The sequence below is a fragment of the Schistocerca serialis genome, chromosome 6 (assembly GCF_023864345.2).
Source record: "Schistocerca serialis cubense isolate TAMUIC-IGC-003099 chromosome 6, iqSchSeri2.2, whole genome shotgun sequence".
Classification (NCBI taxonomy): domain Eukaryota; kingdom Metazoa; phylum Arthropoda; class Insecta; order Orthoptera; family Acrididae; genus Schistocerca; species Schistocerca serialis.
In genome coordinates, this window is record NC_064643.1 from 269928875 (window position 1) to 269949734 (window position 20860).

Below are 20860 nucleotides of genomic sequence, written 5' to 3' on the forward strand. Positions count from 1 at the left end.
GGCGCTCCACCGTCACGCAGGTCGGCCAGGACGGACGGTAAGTGCCCCTCTCAGCTCTTCTAGCGGGCTCCAGCCGCCACAGGCTGTTAGAGGTAGAGTGTCACTCAGGTAAAGGGCAAACTTTTGTTTCTAAAATATAGAGACACAATGATAAGGAAGTTATCGGACATGTACAAGTATCCTCCATAAGTCACCATACAGTCTATGGCGAAAGCAACTTAGTACCAGTATTAACGATCTTCTGTCCTACTCGATTCGTGTTCTGAGTGAAGGGAAAGCGATTATCTCTATGCCTTAATCTATTTCTCATTATCCTTATGCGATATATACCATGATGATAGAAACATGATCTCACAATCATCTCCAAATACTTCCCATTTCAGTTCGTCCATAATTTCTTTTACACTTTTATATGGACTACGCAGTCTTTCTAAAAGTAAAGTTGGGTACAGTGTTACATGCGAATAATATGTTGACACCGGAGAGGAATTCGTGGCAGGCAGCACGAAGACAGCGTCTCTAAATTAATCCGATGTGTACTGTCATTCCTCTTTGGAAAGAAATCCAAATATTCCAACAATACTTTAGAACTGGTTGTAGTAGTGTCTTGCATGAAATTTCCTTTACAGAAAGTATGCGTCTTCCCAGAACTGTTAGCCATCACGAACTGCAGCATTTATGGATTTATGGAATATTCTGTGGGCACCTGAACACAGGTATATTAAAAACATAAACACACAGTACCGATGATAAACAAAATATTTATTTTATATTTCGTTATGAATCGGTTTTCGACTTTTTTGACCATCCTCAGATAAAACAGTCTACACAACATCAAAGAGAATTTATGGTTATATGAAGATTCTTTTACACCTTTTACAATTTCATATATATATATATATATATATATATATATATATATATATATATATATATAGGTGGTGGTGGGTAGTGTTTAACGTCCCGTCGACAACGAGGTCATTAGAGACGCAGCGCAAGCTCGGGTTAGGGAAGGATTGGGAAGGAAATCGGCCGTGCCCTTTCAAAGGAACCATCCCGGCATTTGCCTGAAACTATTTAGGGAAATCACGGAAAACCTAAATCAGGATGGCCGGAGACGGGATTGAACCGTCGTCCTCCCGAATGCGAGTCCAGTGTGCTAACCACTGCGCCACCTCGCTCGGTATATATATATATATATATATATATATATATATATATATATATATATATATATAACGATATTCACGAAGAGGCTATGAACCAATAAATCATATATTACTTTAAAATCAAATACTAGAAGTATGAGAATGTACAGGCGAAAGACGGAGTACGAGTGAGTACTGGCACTAAGTCATATGGACAAAGTTTGTGAATGTCATGAACAGGCCAAAAAGTTGGTCAGAGCGGAGGTAGCAGTATATGGAATATGGGTGGAGAACAATTATACTGTTTAAGACAAACATATTATCTAATGGTGAGAAAAATATTAACAGGCTGCTATTACTTTAGTCACGCAAATAATGGAAATATGCTGTTTAAGTCAGGATTTTTATTGCTGTTTACCGATAGCCAGAATTTCTGCTAACGTTAGTTTTACGCCTTTAGTTCCTCTATGGAGAACATCGCATTCAATATCACAAGAATGATATTCATTCAGGGCAGCCACCAACTCCTTTCGTGGACAGTGAGTCTGTTAGTTATGGTCCTGCCTGAATGATGTACATATAAATTGCTACTCAGATAGCAGGAAATCCTATAAATTACACTCTGTTACATAAGTGAACCTTGACGATATCGATGAACAGAATGTGGCAACAGTATTCTTACTATAAAATGCTGGTGTATATTTCCGGATTTCAGTTTCGTATCTGGTACCCATTAAGACCTATCTGCTGATAGTACCATTTGCTGTCACTGGGATTTAGTTCCGTGTGAGGAGGATACACAAGTGATGTAATTCTGTGTCCCTTCTTTCTGCTAAGTACATTATCTATTAGGACAGGACTATAACTGTTACTGTGTATTTCTTTAATTTATATTCAAAATCTGATTAGGTTTGTGCTACAGGTAGCAGGGGGTGCACGATGGAGTGGAAGGTTGCATGTTTGTGTGTCATGGGATGCTGGGAATTGGCAGATATTAACTGTGTCTGTGGAAGTTACTTCCCTGTGTATCTTAAATAAATGCTTTAGCTTGCTAATGTCAGCTATAAGGATTGAAAAGGTGACTGAGTCTCTTCTCAAGTCCACTGTAAACTTGATTTGGCGGTGGCATGCATTCAAATGTCGGAAAGATTTGTTTAGTAGTCCGCAAGCACAGCACATCACACACATACCTAGTCCAGTATTGCATTTTAGAACTTGAAAGCCCTTTATCTAAAAATGTTGTTGAAAATTATCCATAAGCATTTCAGCTACTATTGGGCTCACTGTGGACTCCACTGCTAACGAATCACCTACTGTTTAGTCTGTTGATTTTGGAAGTATTGAATACGAAAGCTGTTAATACAGTAGTACAAAAGTTACAAAAGTGAGAATGGTTAAGAAAAGTACGTGACCTGCCGATTGCCAAGAGGAGCGACCAAAACCCACACAAGAATACACAATGCTTTCAGTAAGGTCCGCAGCCAATGTCCAAGTATAGCAGTGGAGGAAGGCCTATGGGGCGACGATAATGGGTCACAATGACAAGTGATGTTAATTGAATTTGACGCGGTCGTCCTTTATTCCACGAGCACTAAACCTAGTCGTAGCATAACGTAGACTGATATAACTATTTTTTATAGGAAAACTGAAACTGTTGGATCGAAGTGAACGATTTGGAAAATCGAAATAGGGCTGATGACAGAAAGTGGTTCACTGTGCTTTGGAGAGAGTGAGAGATCACATCTGGGGCAGACTAAGGAACTTCTGGTAGGGAATTCAAACAGCCGTTCTGTCCTGGACCCTTCCGATGGCGAAACTATTTGAAATTTCTTTTACTGCCTTTGAACAGTTCAAGTTACTGTATTCAGAATACCTGGAGGCCGCTTCTCCAGATACGGTAATCATAGCAGCAGATGAGAATGTTTAGGACTGTAGTATTCCGAAGCAAGCTAAAGCTGAAGGCAAAACGATTCTGAGAACAGTAAATTACCAATTTCGTGAAATTACAACCATTTCAAAATGTTTTTAGACAAATATGTTTTGAACTCTTGAGGTGGACTGACCTACAGATTTAGTTAGATCTGATAAATGAAACAAAAACATAAAATTTAATCACACAGCTCAGTCATATCAATACGATAATAAAATAGATTTTGAGGGTTGCGCCCTTCCATCCCTTGTAGCTGTTGCACCTAATCACAATTCATTGTACATAGTTTCATCAGTTCACCACACTGATAATCCGCCTCCGTATCACAGGTCGCTGACGTACGCTTGTGTTGAGGCGTTAGATTTGGGTATAGCCGGGTAGAACCGTACCAGGATTTCTTCTCCCATTCTGTGCAGGCTTAGCTCTCTGGGCCGTTTCTTCCGACGTTCCTGGATCCAATTTCGTTTTCTTCTCGGATATCATATCTGTTGTCCATCTGAAACACACAAAAAAGATACGTCACTATTCTTGTAAACAACAGATTATTCCACCGTTGTCATCGTAACTGAATGGTTAATTACATTTCGCAATAAACTGAACAGAAATCTTCGGCTGAAAGCAAAGTAGGGTAATGTAATGGTTTCGATATTATCAGTAAAACTTTCTGTTCATCTTTACAATCTGTTCAAAGTATTCACACAATGTTTCAAGAGATAACATTTGTATAAGGTCTGTCGACAAGAAATATAATATGTATTTTATAGATAATCGAAAATTATCTTCAAATGTAGACTTACAACCAAATTTGCAACCACACAGTTCTCAGGAAAACGTAAGTTTTTGGAACAGACAGAATGCATATTGCTTGTAAACAAACTTCTGAGCAAGTCATAGAAATAACGATGAGATTTCAACAACGAACTAAAAGACGAAAATTACAAATTGTGCAATATTGTTAAATTATTAATTAAACATCTTTTGGAACTTTATGCCTCATCCGAAATCTAAGGAGACGACACACTGAAAAACTTCCTAGTTTTTGGCAGTTCTAACCCAAATGGAAAATAGTTAAATTTGATCTATGTCAATTGCATCGTAATTTTGAATTAAGAAGCATCGTCGATTCACACAACCGTTCACACCAAAATTACTTTTATTATTTCTAAATTCCGATATGGAACATAAAACAGATGTAACCTATTTGTAGAAAAACACAAAACTGCAAAACGTGTTTGACAATCAGAGTGAAAAACACGCCGAAGCCAAATTAAATATACCGTTTTCAACACACACAAAACATCATATTCTCGCAAATAATTACTAGTAATTACTGTAAGCATTATTCTCAGCCTGCAAGTTTCAAGTTTTTGTAATGGTATTAACCTAAGTCAAAAGGTTGCAAACAAAATCCAGAGTAACAACTCTAGCTAGAACCTGGAGGTCTTACGAAGTCTTCGTCGTCTCGTATGGATGAAGGAAACAAAAATACTGGACTACATAAAACCAACATAAGTGAACAGAGGAGGAAGTGCAGCAGTCTAACACATTTTATGAGGTATATATATGCATGCACTAATGTTACAAATGTGGCGCTTTTAACAGTACAAGAAATGTTTTATAAACGTAATAATTACAGTATCTTCTGTTTATAAAACTATAGGATTATAACCTACTATTACAAACACACAGGTCCAGTTTATAAATACAAAGCGCATAAATCGATGTCTATGCTATTACTATGTCGGCAGCAGAATATAAAGCCAATCCAATGTTATCTATAGACTGTAACGTTACTTATATAGAAGCGTGATATAAACGTAAGGTATAGAGGCAGAAATTCCGTGGATTACAGGCGAACACTGAGGATGTATTTACTGTACAAGTCTACATAATATTAACAGAATAAAAAAATTTTAAAGACAAGCGCACATGTGTCTGCTATCTGAAAACATAGAAGGCTGCATTACACAAATATAAGGGACTGTCCTGTCTTATTGTAGAAATGTAGGACGGTTGACAGGCCTAATTTGAGGTTGGAAAGATCACATTCAGGAAGTTTTCTTAGTCTGCACTACGCAGTCCTATGTCTGTACCAAAATGTTAACGGAGTGTATGATGTGTGGTTCGTTGCCCATATAACAATATTACTCAACAGTCAAGCTGTTAGGTAGCTAAGGGTCCAGTCATGAAGCTATAGACCTAAAATGTGAAAATAATGTATCAATGGAGCGTGCACTACGTAGCCCAATGTCTCGTTAATACCCTGCTGTCAATGCATGATTATATGTGGCCTGTCGTTCGTACGATAATACTCACTCATCAGTAAGGTTGTAGAACAGATAAGAGACATATCTTGAAGCTACAAAATCTTCGGCTTGCAAAGGTTGTATGAGAGAAATATGGAATATTTAGCTCGATATCTACGCTATATTGTTCCTTATGTAGCACATATGCAGCCTGACTCAAACAACCAGTTACATTGGGCTACAGTCACAAATATCGTGCACCACGCCCAAAGAGATGTGTATGTGCTAGGATACATAATATTACAGGGTATATACCATCTGGAGTATAGTCATATTTGCTCAAAAGTTTATAATATACATGAACGTAGTAAGCATAGAAATAATGTTAATATGAGGACGATCCGTTGGATGCCTAATGGTATCGTTTTTTTACCAGACTGCAGATATCGCAAATAAGTTACATCAGATTGTACACACAAAGTTACAATGTTATTCACCGTGTAAGATACAGACTTACAGCAAACTTTTACTTGAGACACGAAAAAAAACTGCCATGGAGATCTATATGGGTTTAGGATTTCCTAAGGAATGTCCCTAAATCTGATACTAGGCGGAAGATTCGGAACTCGATGTCTACGTGATATGTATGAGACATGATTTTGACACATCTGTAAATGGATACAAAGCTATTATTGTAAAGCTACGTCCGTTATTTTGTGCATGTTTAAAGATTGCCTCATGCAACACTGCGAATGTCAGGTAATTAAGCTACTTCTATAGTGGGAAATATGAATACAAGTATTTCAAATGTGAACATACATTTTTTCAAGTAAATGTTTAGTTTGTTGCTAAATAATACCTCACGTACGGCTCTGGTGAATCTGACTGTTGTGTAGTATTGTCTTTTTCAGTGACTCTTGCTTTTGCAGTCGCAGGACTTGGAAATATTCAAACATCGATTGCACGAAAATACAGAGCTTTACAGGTGAATGTCCTTAAAGGATGGTAACACAGGCACATCTTTGTGTTCTAAAATAATTTTTATTCGGATTTAACCTTTCTTTGTGAGAGTGTTCTCTACTGCTAGTCAACAGAAGTAGGAATTCTTTTTTAATCAGCAGTGGTTTGCGTAGCACGTCGTCATCGGGCCACACGATTTATTTAGTTTCCAAGACACTAGCCAACAAACCGCAGAAAGTAACCAGTTAGATGCTCGACTTGTCTCAGTACCTGGTAATGCAAGAGAAAGCATTGGTGGTACAGCAGATGATCCATCACTCTGCTGCACTGATATTCACTTGTTTGTGATTAACAGTGAAAGGCGTCTTCTGCAATTAAGCAGGGAGTCAGTTGTTGTTGTTGTTGTGGTCTTCAGTCCTGAGACTGGTTTGATGCAGCTCTCCATGCTACTCTATCCTGTGCAAACTTTTTCATCTCCCAGTACCTACTGCAACCTACATCCTTCTGAATCTGCTTAGTGTATTCATCTCTTGGTCTCCCTCTACGATTTTTACCCTCCACGCTGCCCTCCAATACTAAATTGGTGATCCCTTGATGCCTCAGAACATGTCCTACCAACCGATCCCTTCTTCTGGTCAAGTTGTGCCACAAACTTCTCTTCTTCCCAATTCTATTCAATACTTCCTCATTAGTTATGTGATCTACCCATCTAATCTTCAGCATTCTTCTGTAGCACCACATTTCGAAAGCTTCTATTCTCTTCTTGTCTAAACTATTTATCGTCCATGTTTCACTTCCATACATGGCTACACTCCATACGAATACTTTCAGAAATGACTTCCTGACACTTAAATCAATACTGGATGTTAACAAATTCCTCTTCTTCAGAAACGCTTTCCTTGCCATTGCCAGCCTACATTTTATATCCTCTCTACTTCGACCATCATCAGTTATTTTGCTCCCCAAATAGCAAAACTCCTTTACTACTTTAAGTGTCTCATTTCCTAATCTAATTCCCTGAGCATCACCCGACTTAATTAGACTACATTCCATTATCCTTGTTTTGCTTTTGTTGATGTTCATCTTATATCCTCCTTTCAAGACACTGTCCATTCCATTCAACTGCTCTTCCAAGTCCTTTGCTGTCTCTGACAGAATTACAATGTCATCAGCGAACCTCAAAGTTTTTATTTCTTCTCCATGAATTTTAATACCTACTCCGAATTTTTCTTTTGTTTCCTTTACTCCTTGCTCAATATACAGATTGAACAACATCGGGGAGAGGCTACAACCCTGTCTTACTCCCTTCCCAACCACTGCTTCCCTTTCATGTCCCTCGACTCTTATAACTGCCATCTGGTTTCTGTACAAATTGTAAATAGCCTTTCGCTCCCTGTATTTTACCCCTGCCACCTTTAGAATTTGAAAGAGAGTATTCCAGTCAACATTGTCAAAAGCTTTCTCTAAGTCTACAAATGCTAGAAACGTAGGTTTGCCTTTCCTCAATCTTTCTTCTAAGATAAGTAGTAAGGTCAGTATTGCCTCACGTGTTCCAGTGTTTCTACGGAATCCAAACTGATCTTCCCCGAGGTTGGCTTCTACTAGTTTTTCCATTCGTCTGTAAAGAATTCGTGTTAGTATTTTGCAGCTGTGACTTATTAAGCTGATAGTTCGGTAATTTTCACATCTGTCAACACCTGCTTTCTTTGGGATTGGAATTATTATATTCTTCTTGAAGTCTGAGGGTATTTCGCCTGTTTCATACATCTTGCTCACCAGATGGTAGAGTTTTGTCAGGACTGGCTCTCCCACGGCCGTCAGTAGTTCCAATGGAATATTGTCTACTCCGGGGGCCTTGTTTCGACTCAGGTCTTTCAGTGCTCTGTCAAACTCTTCACGCAGTATCATATCTCCCATTTCATCTTCATCTACATCCTCTTCCATTTCCATAGTATTGTCCTCAAGTACATCGCCCTTGTATAGACCCTCTATATACTCCTTCCACCTTTCTGCTTTCCCTTCTTTGCTTAGAACTGGGTTTCCATCTGAGCTCTTGATATTCATACAAGTCGTTCTCTTATCTCCAAAGGTCTCTTTAATTTTCCTGTAGGCGGTATCTATCTTACCCCTAGTGAGATAGGCCTCTACATCCTTACATTTGTCCTCTAGCCATCCCTGCTTAGCCATTTTGCACTTCCTGTCGATCTCATTTTTGAGACGTTTGTATTCCTTTTTGCCTGTTTCACTTACTGCATTTTTATATTTTCTCCTTTCATCAATTAAATTCAATATTTCTTCTGTTACCCAAGGATTTCTACTAGCCCTCGTCTTTTTACCTACTTGAAGGGAGTCAGTATCCAGCCGATATTCTTGGGAGAGTCAGCAAGAAGCATCGGGGGTGGACATTGGATCGGCTGGCGCCAAAGACAGTGTCGGGGGCGGCCAAGCCGCGGAAGGAGGATGGCTGGCTAATTAGTAATTACTGTGGGTTTAGAGCTTATTCCTGCCGTCCATCTGCAGTGAGTAGCTGGAGCAGCTAAACTTGGTACGGACGGATCTGTGTGCTAGCTGTGGAAGGGTAAAGTGGGGAGGAAGGCGGACGCATACACTCCGGAGCTGTGCACGACTGTGGTGGCACATACGCTGGACCTGTCATCCTACCTCTGAGTCGAAACTGTAGAAACAAAACCAGTTCTTGCATTTGAAGTGCTCTATTTGGAGACTACACGACCCGCGACGATGCCTGAGGTACTAGTTCGATGTTGGGAAGAACCTCGGATTAGTACCTTTGTAGCCAATTGGTTTAACGAGATGCAATTCTTCAGCTCCACCGTTGGCAGTATTGAGTTTATGAGACAAGTTGAGTGTCGGAGCGGAATTAGAACCAGGTTACCTGCCTTCCTCTTGCTACGTGTATAGCGCTTCCATCTTGAAGAGATACAAATTGAATGAGTGAATCAACTGTCTTGACTGTACAAATTCCCTGTTAGCAGGTAAAATAATTCCTACCAAAAATCTGTCCGCTTTTTGGTACTATAAGTATTTCTGATGCCAGAATAAATTATATTAAAAGGGACAGAGGGGAAGGTGCACAATAGTAACAACGAGGAGGTAAAGGAATCAAAGTATACTGATAATCCAGAACAGGCTAAATACAAGGTAGCCTTGTTACACTGTGGAACGACACAACCCACAATTCTGGATTACTCGTCGGTATGCCATTATTCCTTACGAAAAGTTAATAACGTAGATACATTATAACGAAATAATAGCTCGTCCACTCCGTAGAGAATTGTACTCAGTGAAACGAGATCAACTATGTGGAGTAAATAACAAGGCTGGCCATGAGAAGAGCAGGATACAGACACAAAGAGCGCGCAAGTGCCATGAAGCTGCACAAGCTAGCCTCGGTGAATGCCTGGTGAGGCACGCCGTTGATTTTCCACTATAGGCCAGTTTCAGCTATTCGGCAACTTTCAAGTTGTATTTGACATACATCTGGCCACCAAGTAATTTCGCCACCAACATCTGGCGGGAAAACATCAGACTTCCAACGAGCATAACTGGTGTAATTGAACAGTAATACCAGGAAAGAGAATACTGACTGTTCGACTACTGCGGTGCCCTGGCATTACAAACGGTGCGTTCAAGCTAATGTGACCACCGCCTACGTTCGGCTTGAAGGTGCAATGACTACTCACATGCGGCAGATGGCAGCTCTAGCAGTAGAGGGTGTATGAGTCCAGGGGACGCGGAAAATGTATAGTAGTTGTCGTAACGCGAAAACAGAGCGATTTTTCTGACGTCCAACAGGGTATGATTGTTGGTTTTCTGGCCAAGTATGAAAGCATTTCCGAAAGGGTTAACTTTGAAACTTCCTGGCAGATTAAAACTGTGTGCCAGACCGAGACTCGAACTCGGGACTGTTGCCTTTCGCGGGCAAGTGCTCTACCAACTGAGCTACCCAAGCATGACTCACGCCCCGTCCTCACAGCTTTACTTCTGCCAGTACCTCGTCTCCTACCTTCCAAATTTTACAGAAGCTCTCCTGTGAACCTTGCAAAACTAGCACTCCTGAAGGAAAGGATATTGCGGAGACATGGCTTAGCCACAGCCTGGGGGATGTTTCCAGAATGAGATTTTCACTCTGCAGGGGAGTGTGCGCTGATGTGAATCTATATGAGAGCTTCTGTAAAGTTTGGAAGGTAGGAGACGGGGTACTGGCAGAAGTAAAGCTGTGAGAACGGGGCGTGAGTCGTGCTTGGGTAGCTCAGTTGGTAGAACACTTGCCCGCGAAAGGCAAAGGTCCCGAGTTGCAGTCTCGGTCCGGCACGCAGTTTTAATCTGCCAGGAAGTTTCATTTCAGCGCACACTCCGCTGCAGAGTGAAAATCTAATTCGGGGTTAACTTTGTAAACACGGCCAACGGCCTTGCCGCAGTGGTAACACCGGTTCCCGTCAGATCACCGAAGTTAGGCGCTGTCGGGCTGGGCTAGCTCTTGGATGGGTGACCTTCCGGTTTGCCCCTGCGCTGTTGGCAAGCGGGGTGCATTTAGCACTTGTGAGGCAAACTGAGGAGCTACTTGATTGAGAAGTAGCGGTTCCGGTCTCGGAAAGTGACATACGGCCAGGAGAGCGGTGTGCTGACCACATGCCCCTCCGCATCAGCATCCAGTGACGCCTGTGGGCTGAGGATGACACGGCGGCCGGTCGGTGCCTTCGGGCCTTCATGGCCTGTTCTGGAGGAGTTTTTTTATTTCCTTAACTTTGTAAACTGTTCGGCTGTCGCCTTGGTTAAAACATACTATGCATGATAAAATATACTATGCATGATATACTATGCGTGATGTCCACAACCAACGCCGTGGCAACTGTGATGGACCACGGGCCCTAGATAATAGGGGAGCATGACAGTTGCGAAGATGCGTACGGTTGAATAGACGTGCAACTGTTGTGCAGGTAACCCAGATGAAGTGTCGCCTGCTGTTCATCGGCGACGAAGGATGGAATCTGCACGCCAATACCACAACCTGACGTCTACTGCGTGGCGACAGGTGGCTTTCTCATATGAATCATGTTTTATGCTCCATCGGCGTGAAACATCTGACAGCAAACACCCTGCACCGGTGTCGGAAAGGTCCAGGCCGGTGGAGAGAGAGTCATGGTCTAGAGAATGTTTTCGTGGCATTCCGTGGGTGATCTTGTCATTACGGAAGGCACAATGGCTCAGCACAAGTATGCATCTTTCTACATCTACATCTACATGGATACTCTGCAAATCACATTTAAGTGCCTGGCAGAGGGTTCATCGAACCACCTTCAAAGTTCTCTATTTTTCCAATCTCGTCTAGCGCGCGGGAAGAATGAACACCTATATCTTTCCGTACGAGCTCTGATTTCCCTTATTTTATCGTGGTGATCATTCCGCCCTATGTAGGTGTCAACAAAATATTTTCGCATTCGGAGGAGAAACTTGGTGATTGGAATTTCATAAGAAGATGCCGTCGCAACGAAAAACGCCTTTCTTTTAATGAGTTTCAGCCCAAATCCTGATCATTTCTGTGACACTCTCTCCCATATTTCGCGATAATACAAAACGTACTGCCTTTCTTTCAACTTTTTCGATGTACTCAGTCAGTGCCATCTGGTAAGGATCCCACACCGCGCAACAGTATTCTAAAAGAGGACATACAAGCGTAGTGTAGGCAGTCTCCTTAGTAAGCCTCTTACATTCTCTAAGTGTCCTGCCAATGAAACGCAGTCTTTGGTTAGACTTCCCCACAACGTTTTCTATGTGTTCCTTCCAATTTAAATTGTTCGTAATTGTAATTCCTAGGTATTTAGTTGAATTTACGGCTTTTAGATTAGACTTATTTATCGTGTAGCCGAAGTTTAACGCGTTCTTTTTAGCACTCATGTGGATGACCTCACACTTTTCGTTATTTGTCAACTGCCACTTTTCGCACCATTTCGATATTTTTTCTAAATCGTTTTGCAGTTTGTTTTGATCTTCTGATGACTTTATGAGTCGATAAATGACAGCGTCATCTCCAAACAACCCAAGGCGGCTGCCCAGATTGTCTCCCAAATCGTTTATATAGATAAGGAACAGCAAAGGGCCTATAACACTACCTTGGAGAACGCCAGAAATAACTTCTGTTTTACTCGATGACTTTCCGTCATTTACAACCAACGGTGACCTCTCTGACAGGAAATCACAGATCCAGTCACATAACTGAGTCGATATTCCATAAGCACCCAATTTCACTACGAGCCGTTCGTGTGGGACAGTTTCAAAAGCCTTCCAGAAACTCAGAAATACGGAATCGATCTGAAATCCCTTGTCAATAGCACCCAGCACTCCATGTGAATAAACAGCTAGTTGTGTTTCACAAGAACGATGTTTTTTAAACCCATGTTGACTGTATGTCAATAGACCGTTTTCTTCGAGGTAATTCATTACGTTCGAACACAATAGGTATGTTCTAAAATCCTGCTGCATGTCGACGTTAACGATATGGGTCTGTAATTTAGTGGATTACTCCTACTACCTTTCTTGAATATTGGTGTGGCCTGTGCAACTTTCCAGTCTTTGGATACGGATCTTTCGTCGAGCGAACGGTTGTATATGATTCTTAAGTATGGAGCTAATGCATCAGCATACTCCGAAAGGAACCTAATTGGCATACAGTCTTTGGAGACAATATCCGACAGCTACAAAAAGTTTATTTTCCTCTGCACGATGGCATCTACCAGCTGGACAATGCAACGTTTCACACAGCTCTCAGAGGACGTTATTGGTTCGCAGAGCCTCGGGATCGGTTTACCGTACTTCCTTGGCCACCAAACTTCCCGACTTTAAAACCAATCGAGAATCCATGGGACCACCTCGATCGGACAGTTCGCTCCGTGGATCTTCATCCGAGAAACATAGCAAAGCTGGCCACGGTACTGGAGTCGATATGGCTCCAAATGCCTGTTGGTACCTTCCAGAACGTCATTCACTGTGTTCCTGCACGTATCGAAGCGGTCTGCGCTGCAAAAGGTAGTTATTCAGGCTGTTGACGGATGGTCGCATTTAATGAGACTGGTCAGAGCAGATTGTTACAGTTGACTCGCAATGAGCAGTGGTTATATCTGGTACTACTTTTAAACCGTGTTTATACCAGTTTTAAGTACGACCACTTCCTGAAATTCTTATGTTTGCCCGCCATATGCAGATCGGTGGGCAGTTTGGTAGCTCGTCCTCACGCCGAACTACCGCTTGAAATTAGCACAATTGCCGATAATGGAAAATAAACGATAATATTATGACGGCCCGGCTATGTCGACTGTCTCTAATTCTAGTACTCAGAGTTCACGCTGAATCGCCGCGTTGGATTAAGAAATTACAAGGACAGCTGAGAAGAGGCATCACGATCGGAAACCGAGTGGAGGGGGGGGGGGGGTGTTCTTGCATTAATGGTAATTGTAAACTGTTAGGGAAAGATTAATATACTGTACGCTACAGCTAAACGAACATTTAACTAAGGAGCTGGCAGCTGACGGTCTGTGGTAGAACGAGAGTGGTGTCGTGGAAGTGGGGCGGGTGGGTTAGGGGGGGGGGGGGGATGTTCTTGAACAGCCGCCAAGAGATTCGACGTAGAACATTATTTCAAAAAAATGTGTTAAACGATACTGTTGTTCTGTATTAATATACGTGTGCATTGTTACTGATGACTTTCGAGTCGATTAGACTATATATGTAACACTCATTTCACAAGACTTTCTGCAAACGTGACGTCATTTTGACGCCACGCGCAATATCGACAACAGCAGCAACTGCTATCGACTTTCTCGGCGTTCGATACTTCATGAACGCATATTGGAGACTTATAAAAACACGTCCTTCTTGATATGTTTCATTAAGATTGTTGTTACAATTAGACGTCACGTAACGCATTATCGTCTGTTAACGCTTTCATATAATAACTCTCTCCCAGGTCTGAGCTATTGTTGTCAATAATTTACAAATTAAGCATTAAAAACACACTTGTATTGTAACTTCCAGAATGCCATTTCAAGATAACAGTGCATCGAAAATTTATCACAAACATGTCATTATTGTTAAACGTTAGTAAGTATGTTTTGCAACATTCCATGTCATTTACGTGTCCTTCTGATTAGAGAACTAAGGGTAAAATAAATGTTTGGCGATTTCCGAGTGTGTGGTTAGGCAGGGACCTAAGAGGACACGTTTAATTGCTGCACTCTTAGGTTCCAGATTAACCACACATCTTCCTACAGCTTATTTGACACTGAACTAAGTTTCATCCAATCATTTAAAATTAGAATTACTTCATAAATAAAAAGAGGTAAGCAACATTGCTGTATACATAATTCAGCAACTGCAAGCTACATGTCAGTTGCAGGCTTGTAGCCATAAAGTCAGGTGCCGATTTCTACTTAAATGACTTAACAATGAGGTAGACTATTAACGAAACAAAATAATAGTAATAAAGTATCCTTGTTACTCTAACTCTGAACTGAACATATATGCTGTTACAGTTATCTACATGAGGCCCAATGTAATCCAGTTTTGCATTCTTTATACCTTAAATATCTTAACATATTAAATTATGAGGGAAAGTGCTCCAAACCACAACTTTGTGTGTGCCTTTTTCTAGCAATACTCTGCACCTGGTAATGTTTATAATGAAAACCTGTATCTTTTATGACAATACTATTTGTAATGAGGGTTTCTGAGAAATACATTGCTATGATGGACACTCTTTTCTGCAAAAAGAAGCATAGCAAGTGTGGCTTTCCTACCAATACTCTGCACCTGGTAATGTGTATGGTGGAAACCCGTAACGTTTATCACAACAGTATTTGTAGAGAGTGTAATGTGCCAGGCTGAATCCTTGTATTAGTGCCACTTAAAGTTCATCTCACAACCGGATGTAGTGAAACATTTCCTCACCCAGTAGATAGTGCGCAGTGTTCCTGACCTACCTTGCTTTGCTTATTCAATATTGTCTTCTCGGTAGCTGCGTCCGTCTCAACGTCCGTCTCACCCAAATCACACTGCAATTAAGAAGCCAGGATCCTAGATTATGTTTCCCAAAATCAAAAGTCAAGACCGTATTCATTGTTGAACACTTATGACAACCACAGTGCGATTTATTTGTTATCACTCACACACACAATATTCATGTGATCAGGTCTCTTACACTTAATAATCGTCACATTAGGTAGGTCAAAAAACTTCCAGTCTTTAACAATGTTCACAATACGCGTTATATGTTCAAAGCCGAGTACAATTACACGGAAAAGTTAAGCTCCTGTTTCAAGTATTATCACATCACATTCCGGCACCGACTTGCCGCACTTTTGTTCCATGAGACTGACCGAGAACTAACTGAGAACGGCACCAGCTCGGACCTTATATAGACGAGTGTTTGAATATTTGACTATTTCTGTTAATATATTATAGTTTATAATTTCCCAGGGTTAAAATGATCCTTTCTAATTGGTTTTGATGTTGACTGTTGGGTTTTATTACTTAAATAACATGAGTGAGCTGTATCAATTTAAATACGCAGAACTAACTTATGCATCCGCAGTGGGAATTCTCGACTTATAACCATGGCAGCCCTCTTGAACAATAATTTTTACTTATTTAAATTTCTTTAATTCTTAATTAATCCACTTACAAAGCTGAGACTGGAGTCATTTTACGTAGAAAAAAAATAGGTAGCAAAAGTATCAAAACAGATCTCGGAATTACTCAGTAGTTTGGTCACAATTGGCACTGAAAGTCATACAGGCTACAGATTTCAAGTCTTAATATCTATTGGAGTAACAGACTTTAGTTTAATTGAAACACTTTGCTGGAATCAGTAAAATTTAGGCTTTCTTTTGGATGCACTCTTACAGCTGAATTCGATCTATTAGCTCACTCGAATTTTACTTAAATGTATTGCACAATATGCGTCATTGTTCATAACTTTTAATAGGATGCATTTTCAATAAAACTGATTAGCTCATTACGTTCAGAATAGAAATTAGAATGTACTGAAATAATAAATTTCACTAGGGGAATTTTATTTAAACTATTTCTGAATTCTGTGCTATGAGGCTGAAGGCCACAGAATCTGTAGTCGGAATCTGAGTAGTGAACATGAAAAAAAAAGTTCATTGTTCAACTAAGTTACTGAAGGAGTGTAAAACCAAAACAGGATAGCAGTGGGCAACCTTGCTTCGTTACAAGAGGCATTTTTGAGTAATACGTTGCTCTGATGGGCACTTTTTTCTGGAATAGTGAGAATAGTATTGTGTGGCTTTCATAGCAACATCCTGCACCTGTTAATTTTTATAATAGCAACTTACAACTTTTATCCTAACAGAATTTGTAGCAAGATATTTTTAGTAACACGTTACTGTGATGGGGCACTCTTTTCTGCAATAGTGAGAATAGCATTGTGTGGATTTTCTAGCAATACTCTGCACCTGTTAATGTTTATAATGTCAGCCCATAACTTTTATCACAACAGAATTTGTAGTTCGGTACTTTTCAGTAACACCTTGCAAATGATGCGGCACTTTTTTGTGTTATAGTAAGTACAGCATGTATGACTTTCTTATCAATACTCTGCGCCTACTAATGTTTATGATGGCAGCCTATAACTTCTGTCACAACTGTATTTGTGGTGAGGCATTTTTCAGTGGTACTATGCTATAACAGGGAACTCCCTTCTACAAAGTAGAACATTAAATATGTGAAAAAACTGCATGAATATCAGTGACCGAGTGAGAGAGGGATTTTTCTTCAGTAATAACATAAATTATGACACTTCTTACAGACGACCCACAGCATTACGGCTCCACTTTCATATCTTCCGCAGCTGCACACTCCTTAACTAATTATTACTTTTGCACTGATCCCCGAGGTATTAGACGTTGCTCACGCAATTCCATTGCCTTTTGTAGAAATGTGAACTTGTTTTTGATGGCAATTTCTAAACACAAGTTTGTCTTTTCTGATACCATAGAGTTCTACATAATATTGTGTAAAGTCCTACTACAGGCATGTCTGGCTAGATTTAACAATGTAATTCAGTTCTTTGCTTTATGGTAATTACACCAACATTTTTCTAGAAATCTACAACCTTATAGCCGCACACACTTTATTGTTGTTTGAAGCAAATCATATTGTAAACAAAGAGTAGTGGTAAATATGAAACAATTTATCAAATAAACTATCCCAAACTGACATTTTATATTATTAAACAAATGAGTATTTATTTTGTGCCTATGCATTTACTACATATTCATGTGTTTAAGCTAATCTAGGCAATAAGACTGCATTTATAGTGAACAAAAGTGCAGTAAAATAATCTCAAATCTGAAAACTTCTCATAATAAACAATGTGCTCTTTTAATATCGTAAAACTGTTGGACATTCGCATATTTGTTGTTACTGTAGAAAATTTAAAAGATGTTTAGGATCTATAGTGGACATACTACAGAACTATCCCATTATATTTTATCCCACTCGCTTTTACTCACACTCTCTCTAAATGAAATGGAGTCGTTTGTTCCCAAATTTAAGAACATACACGGAAACTGAACATGTATATAAATAACAGAGTACTGCATTGCTTTCACAACCAATGTGATACGAGAAATATATCTTTAATAATGAATTATCAACAGTTACACATTAAAAAATCTCTCAGAAAAGCAGCAGCTGGGTAATTATCTGGCAGCACGTCATATCCCTGGCACGCCACAACCTCAAATTTCTCACCACCCACACAGTTCAGTCAGTAATTTTATGTTCCCTAGAAAACAGAAAAAATAGATTACATGCTGAAATAATCGGAAAAATTAAAAACACGGCCAGATCCCGTAACTATAACAGTAATTTTTAATTCTATACAAATTCTGAATTTATGTTACCTTATCGAAAATGTTCATTAATTATAGTACGGCGAACTGCTCTTCCGGGCATTGTGTCATCGCCATACATCTGCTGTACAGGTAGCACAGGTTCGTTGTCTTCAATGTTGGGCCTCTCTAATCACGTAACTGATTCAAAAGTCGAGCAATTTCTGGATCTTCTGGTGGTTCTTCATTGCTCGTACTCCTGGTAATATTATGCAAGACGGCCGTACCCACAATTATTGACATTGCTTTTTGTGGATTACACCTTATTCCTACAGATAATATGGGAAATCTTCTCTTCCACAAGCCATATTTTCTCTCAACGGTGTTTCTAGTTTTAATATGAGACCTGTTATATCAATGCTCTGCTTCATTTTGCAGATTTAAAAGTGAAGTTAACAAGTACGATCTACATGCGTAATCACTATCTCTCAATAAATGACCTTGTGGTATTTCTCCGTTTTCAAATTGAGCTCTGCGAACGCAGTTGAGAAATATGGTACTGACGTTCACAGAGCCCGGCCATCGAGCGACAATATCTCTTATTCACAAATTGTGATCACTAATGGTTTGACAGTTTAAGGAAGTATATGACTCACTATTGCGGAAAGGTTCTGCATTATGCCCTGCAGGAGACTGAATTCTTATATGGGTACAATCCAAGGTACCAAGAACACTAGGAAATCGCTCCAATTGACTAAAACCATACATCGCAGAGCGCACTTCTTCTCTTGTAGGAAATTTTATAAAGCCAGGAAACATTGATACTGTGATATCAGATACATCAATGATGATTAGTTGTGCTGGTAGAGCACTTGCCCACGAAAGGCAAAGGTCCCGAGTTCGAGTCTCGGTCCGGCACACAGTTTTAATCTGCCAGGAAGTTTCATGTCAGCGCACACTCCGATGGAGAGTGAAAATCTCATTCATGATTAGTTGTGCTGTTGCACGATGTACATTACTATTGTCTCCAGTAAGAATGTTGAATGCGCCTGTTGCACATGCCCTTAAAGTAATCATAGGTCTTTTCATCGGTGAAATAGGGTTATACCGATCAGTAGGAAATCCTAACCTATCATTAATGTCGTTTAATAACGACCACAATGTTTCTTTCGACAGACGAAATCTTTCTTCAAACTTTCTGTCACCATAATCTTCAAAAGGGTTTCCCCTTTCCACAGTCACTTCAATACGCTTTCGGTCACGATTTAAATGAGCAAGGTATAACAATTCTTCCTCAATGCCATCCATAATATCAAAACGCGCTGCCATCTTAATAGCGTTTGCTTCCAAAACCACGCTAATGTCAAGAAACCAGGGAAAGACTCACCGTTAAATATAACTGCTGTCGATTCCCTCGTTTAACTTTGACCGATGTTGATTGCGTTGAATAGGATTATATATCGACTTAACCGAGGTTAACTGTTAATCGAGATTGGTGCACTCGGCCATAAGTTTGGCGTTGTGTTTTAAGCATAGCTCTTCTGTGTAGGTGACGATAATGAGCTCATGTAGCTAATATGAAGGCTCGTGTTTGTGTAGCATATAATTAGAGAAGGATGGAATCAGGTGTTTCCGCATAGTCCAGGCATCTCAGACACGTAGGGGTTCAGAGCTTAACGTTCACACCCGATCGATAATGCTGCATGCTCTCATTCCATGAGACATTATGTTCTGGATTGATATTTTGCTCACGACAGAGATTCATTGGTTGGTTACCATTAACTGTACGATATCATTGTTCCTCTTCTTGGTGGCGATAAATTCCTCTACGGTAAATGTTCGAACGTGTGAATGTCGTCCATTAAGTCCGAACATGCCACAAACGATGGGAACAGTTATAGGGGAAGCTACTTAAACTTTATCCTCAAGTCGCTGGAGCAAAATTATTTCGACAAAGGTAAATGTGTGATATCATATAGCTACGAAAAAATAAAGAGTCCAGGAACATAAGCGTGCGACGTAAAACGCAATATTCGCAACCATACCTTGTAAACTTTATTTAATTTCACCTCGCTGCACTCGTGTTAAGTGGCCGACACTAAGGGAGAATTAGTTATCCCATTGTAATTTAACTTGCAGGAACTTTTTCGCTTATTCGGGCAGCACTTGGCTAAATTGCCGGCGCTTTTCCGCCGCGCCACGGAATTTCCATATTGCGGGGCGCCCTTCCGCCCTCCCTGCGCGTTATCTACCTGGCTGGCTCCGCGGTCAGCGGCGTTTCGGCCATTCGCTGCCGGCCCCTTCCTTCCTCGCCGCATATTAAGCCAAGCGCGAGCGTCTCGTGGGGTAACGGCCGCTTCAGAAAAGCCCGTCATCGCTTAGCGTCAGCGTTATTACACGCGAAGGGCCACAAACGGAAGCCGCGTGCTGCCGATGTTCTCAGATAACATACTTTCATGGCAGCGACAGTGGCCTGGTTCGTACAAAACGCAGAATGGCATACTACAGGGAATAAACGGTTTTTCAAATGAGCAGTACTTCCTTCACAGTTTTAATAAAAAATCTTTATTTATGAAAAATCAAAGGTTAACATTAATGGCCATTCTCTTTAACATTAATGGCCCTTCTTGAGTGATGCTAAATGTTATTATTTTTACATATTGAAAAGTATTATCTTCTCAATAAACAACAGATCCTGAACTACAC

At 40.3% G+C, this 20860-nt stretch overlaps 1 protein-coding gene and 1 pseudogene across 1 annotated transcript in view; one reads left to right on the forward strand and one right to left on the reverse strand.

Annotated features, from left to right (window-relative positions):
- Window positions 1-20860, reverse strand: part of LOC126484821 (uncharacterized) — an 854899-nt gene that overhangs the window by 119356 nt on the left and 714683 nt on the right. Inside the window, exon 5 of the mRNA XM_050108417.1 lies at window positions 3468-3574. Within this exon, the coding sequence (XP_049964374.1) occupies window positions 3468-3574 (107 nt within the window). The remainder of the gene's footprint in view (window positions 1-3467; window positions 3575-20860) is intronic.
- LOC126485520 (5S ribosomal RNA) lies at window positions 10705-10823 on the forward strand (annotated as a pseudogene).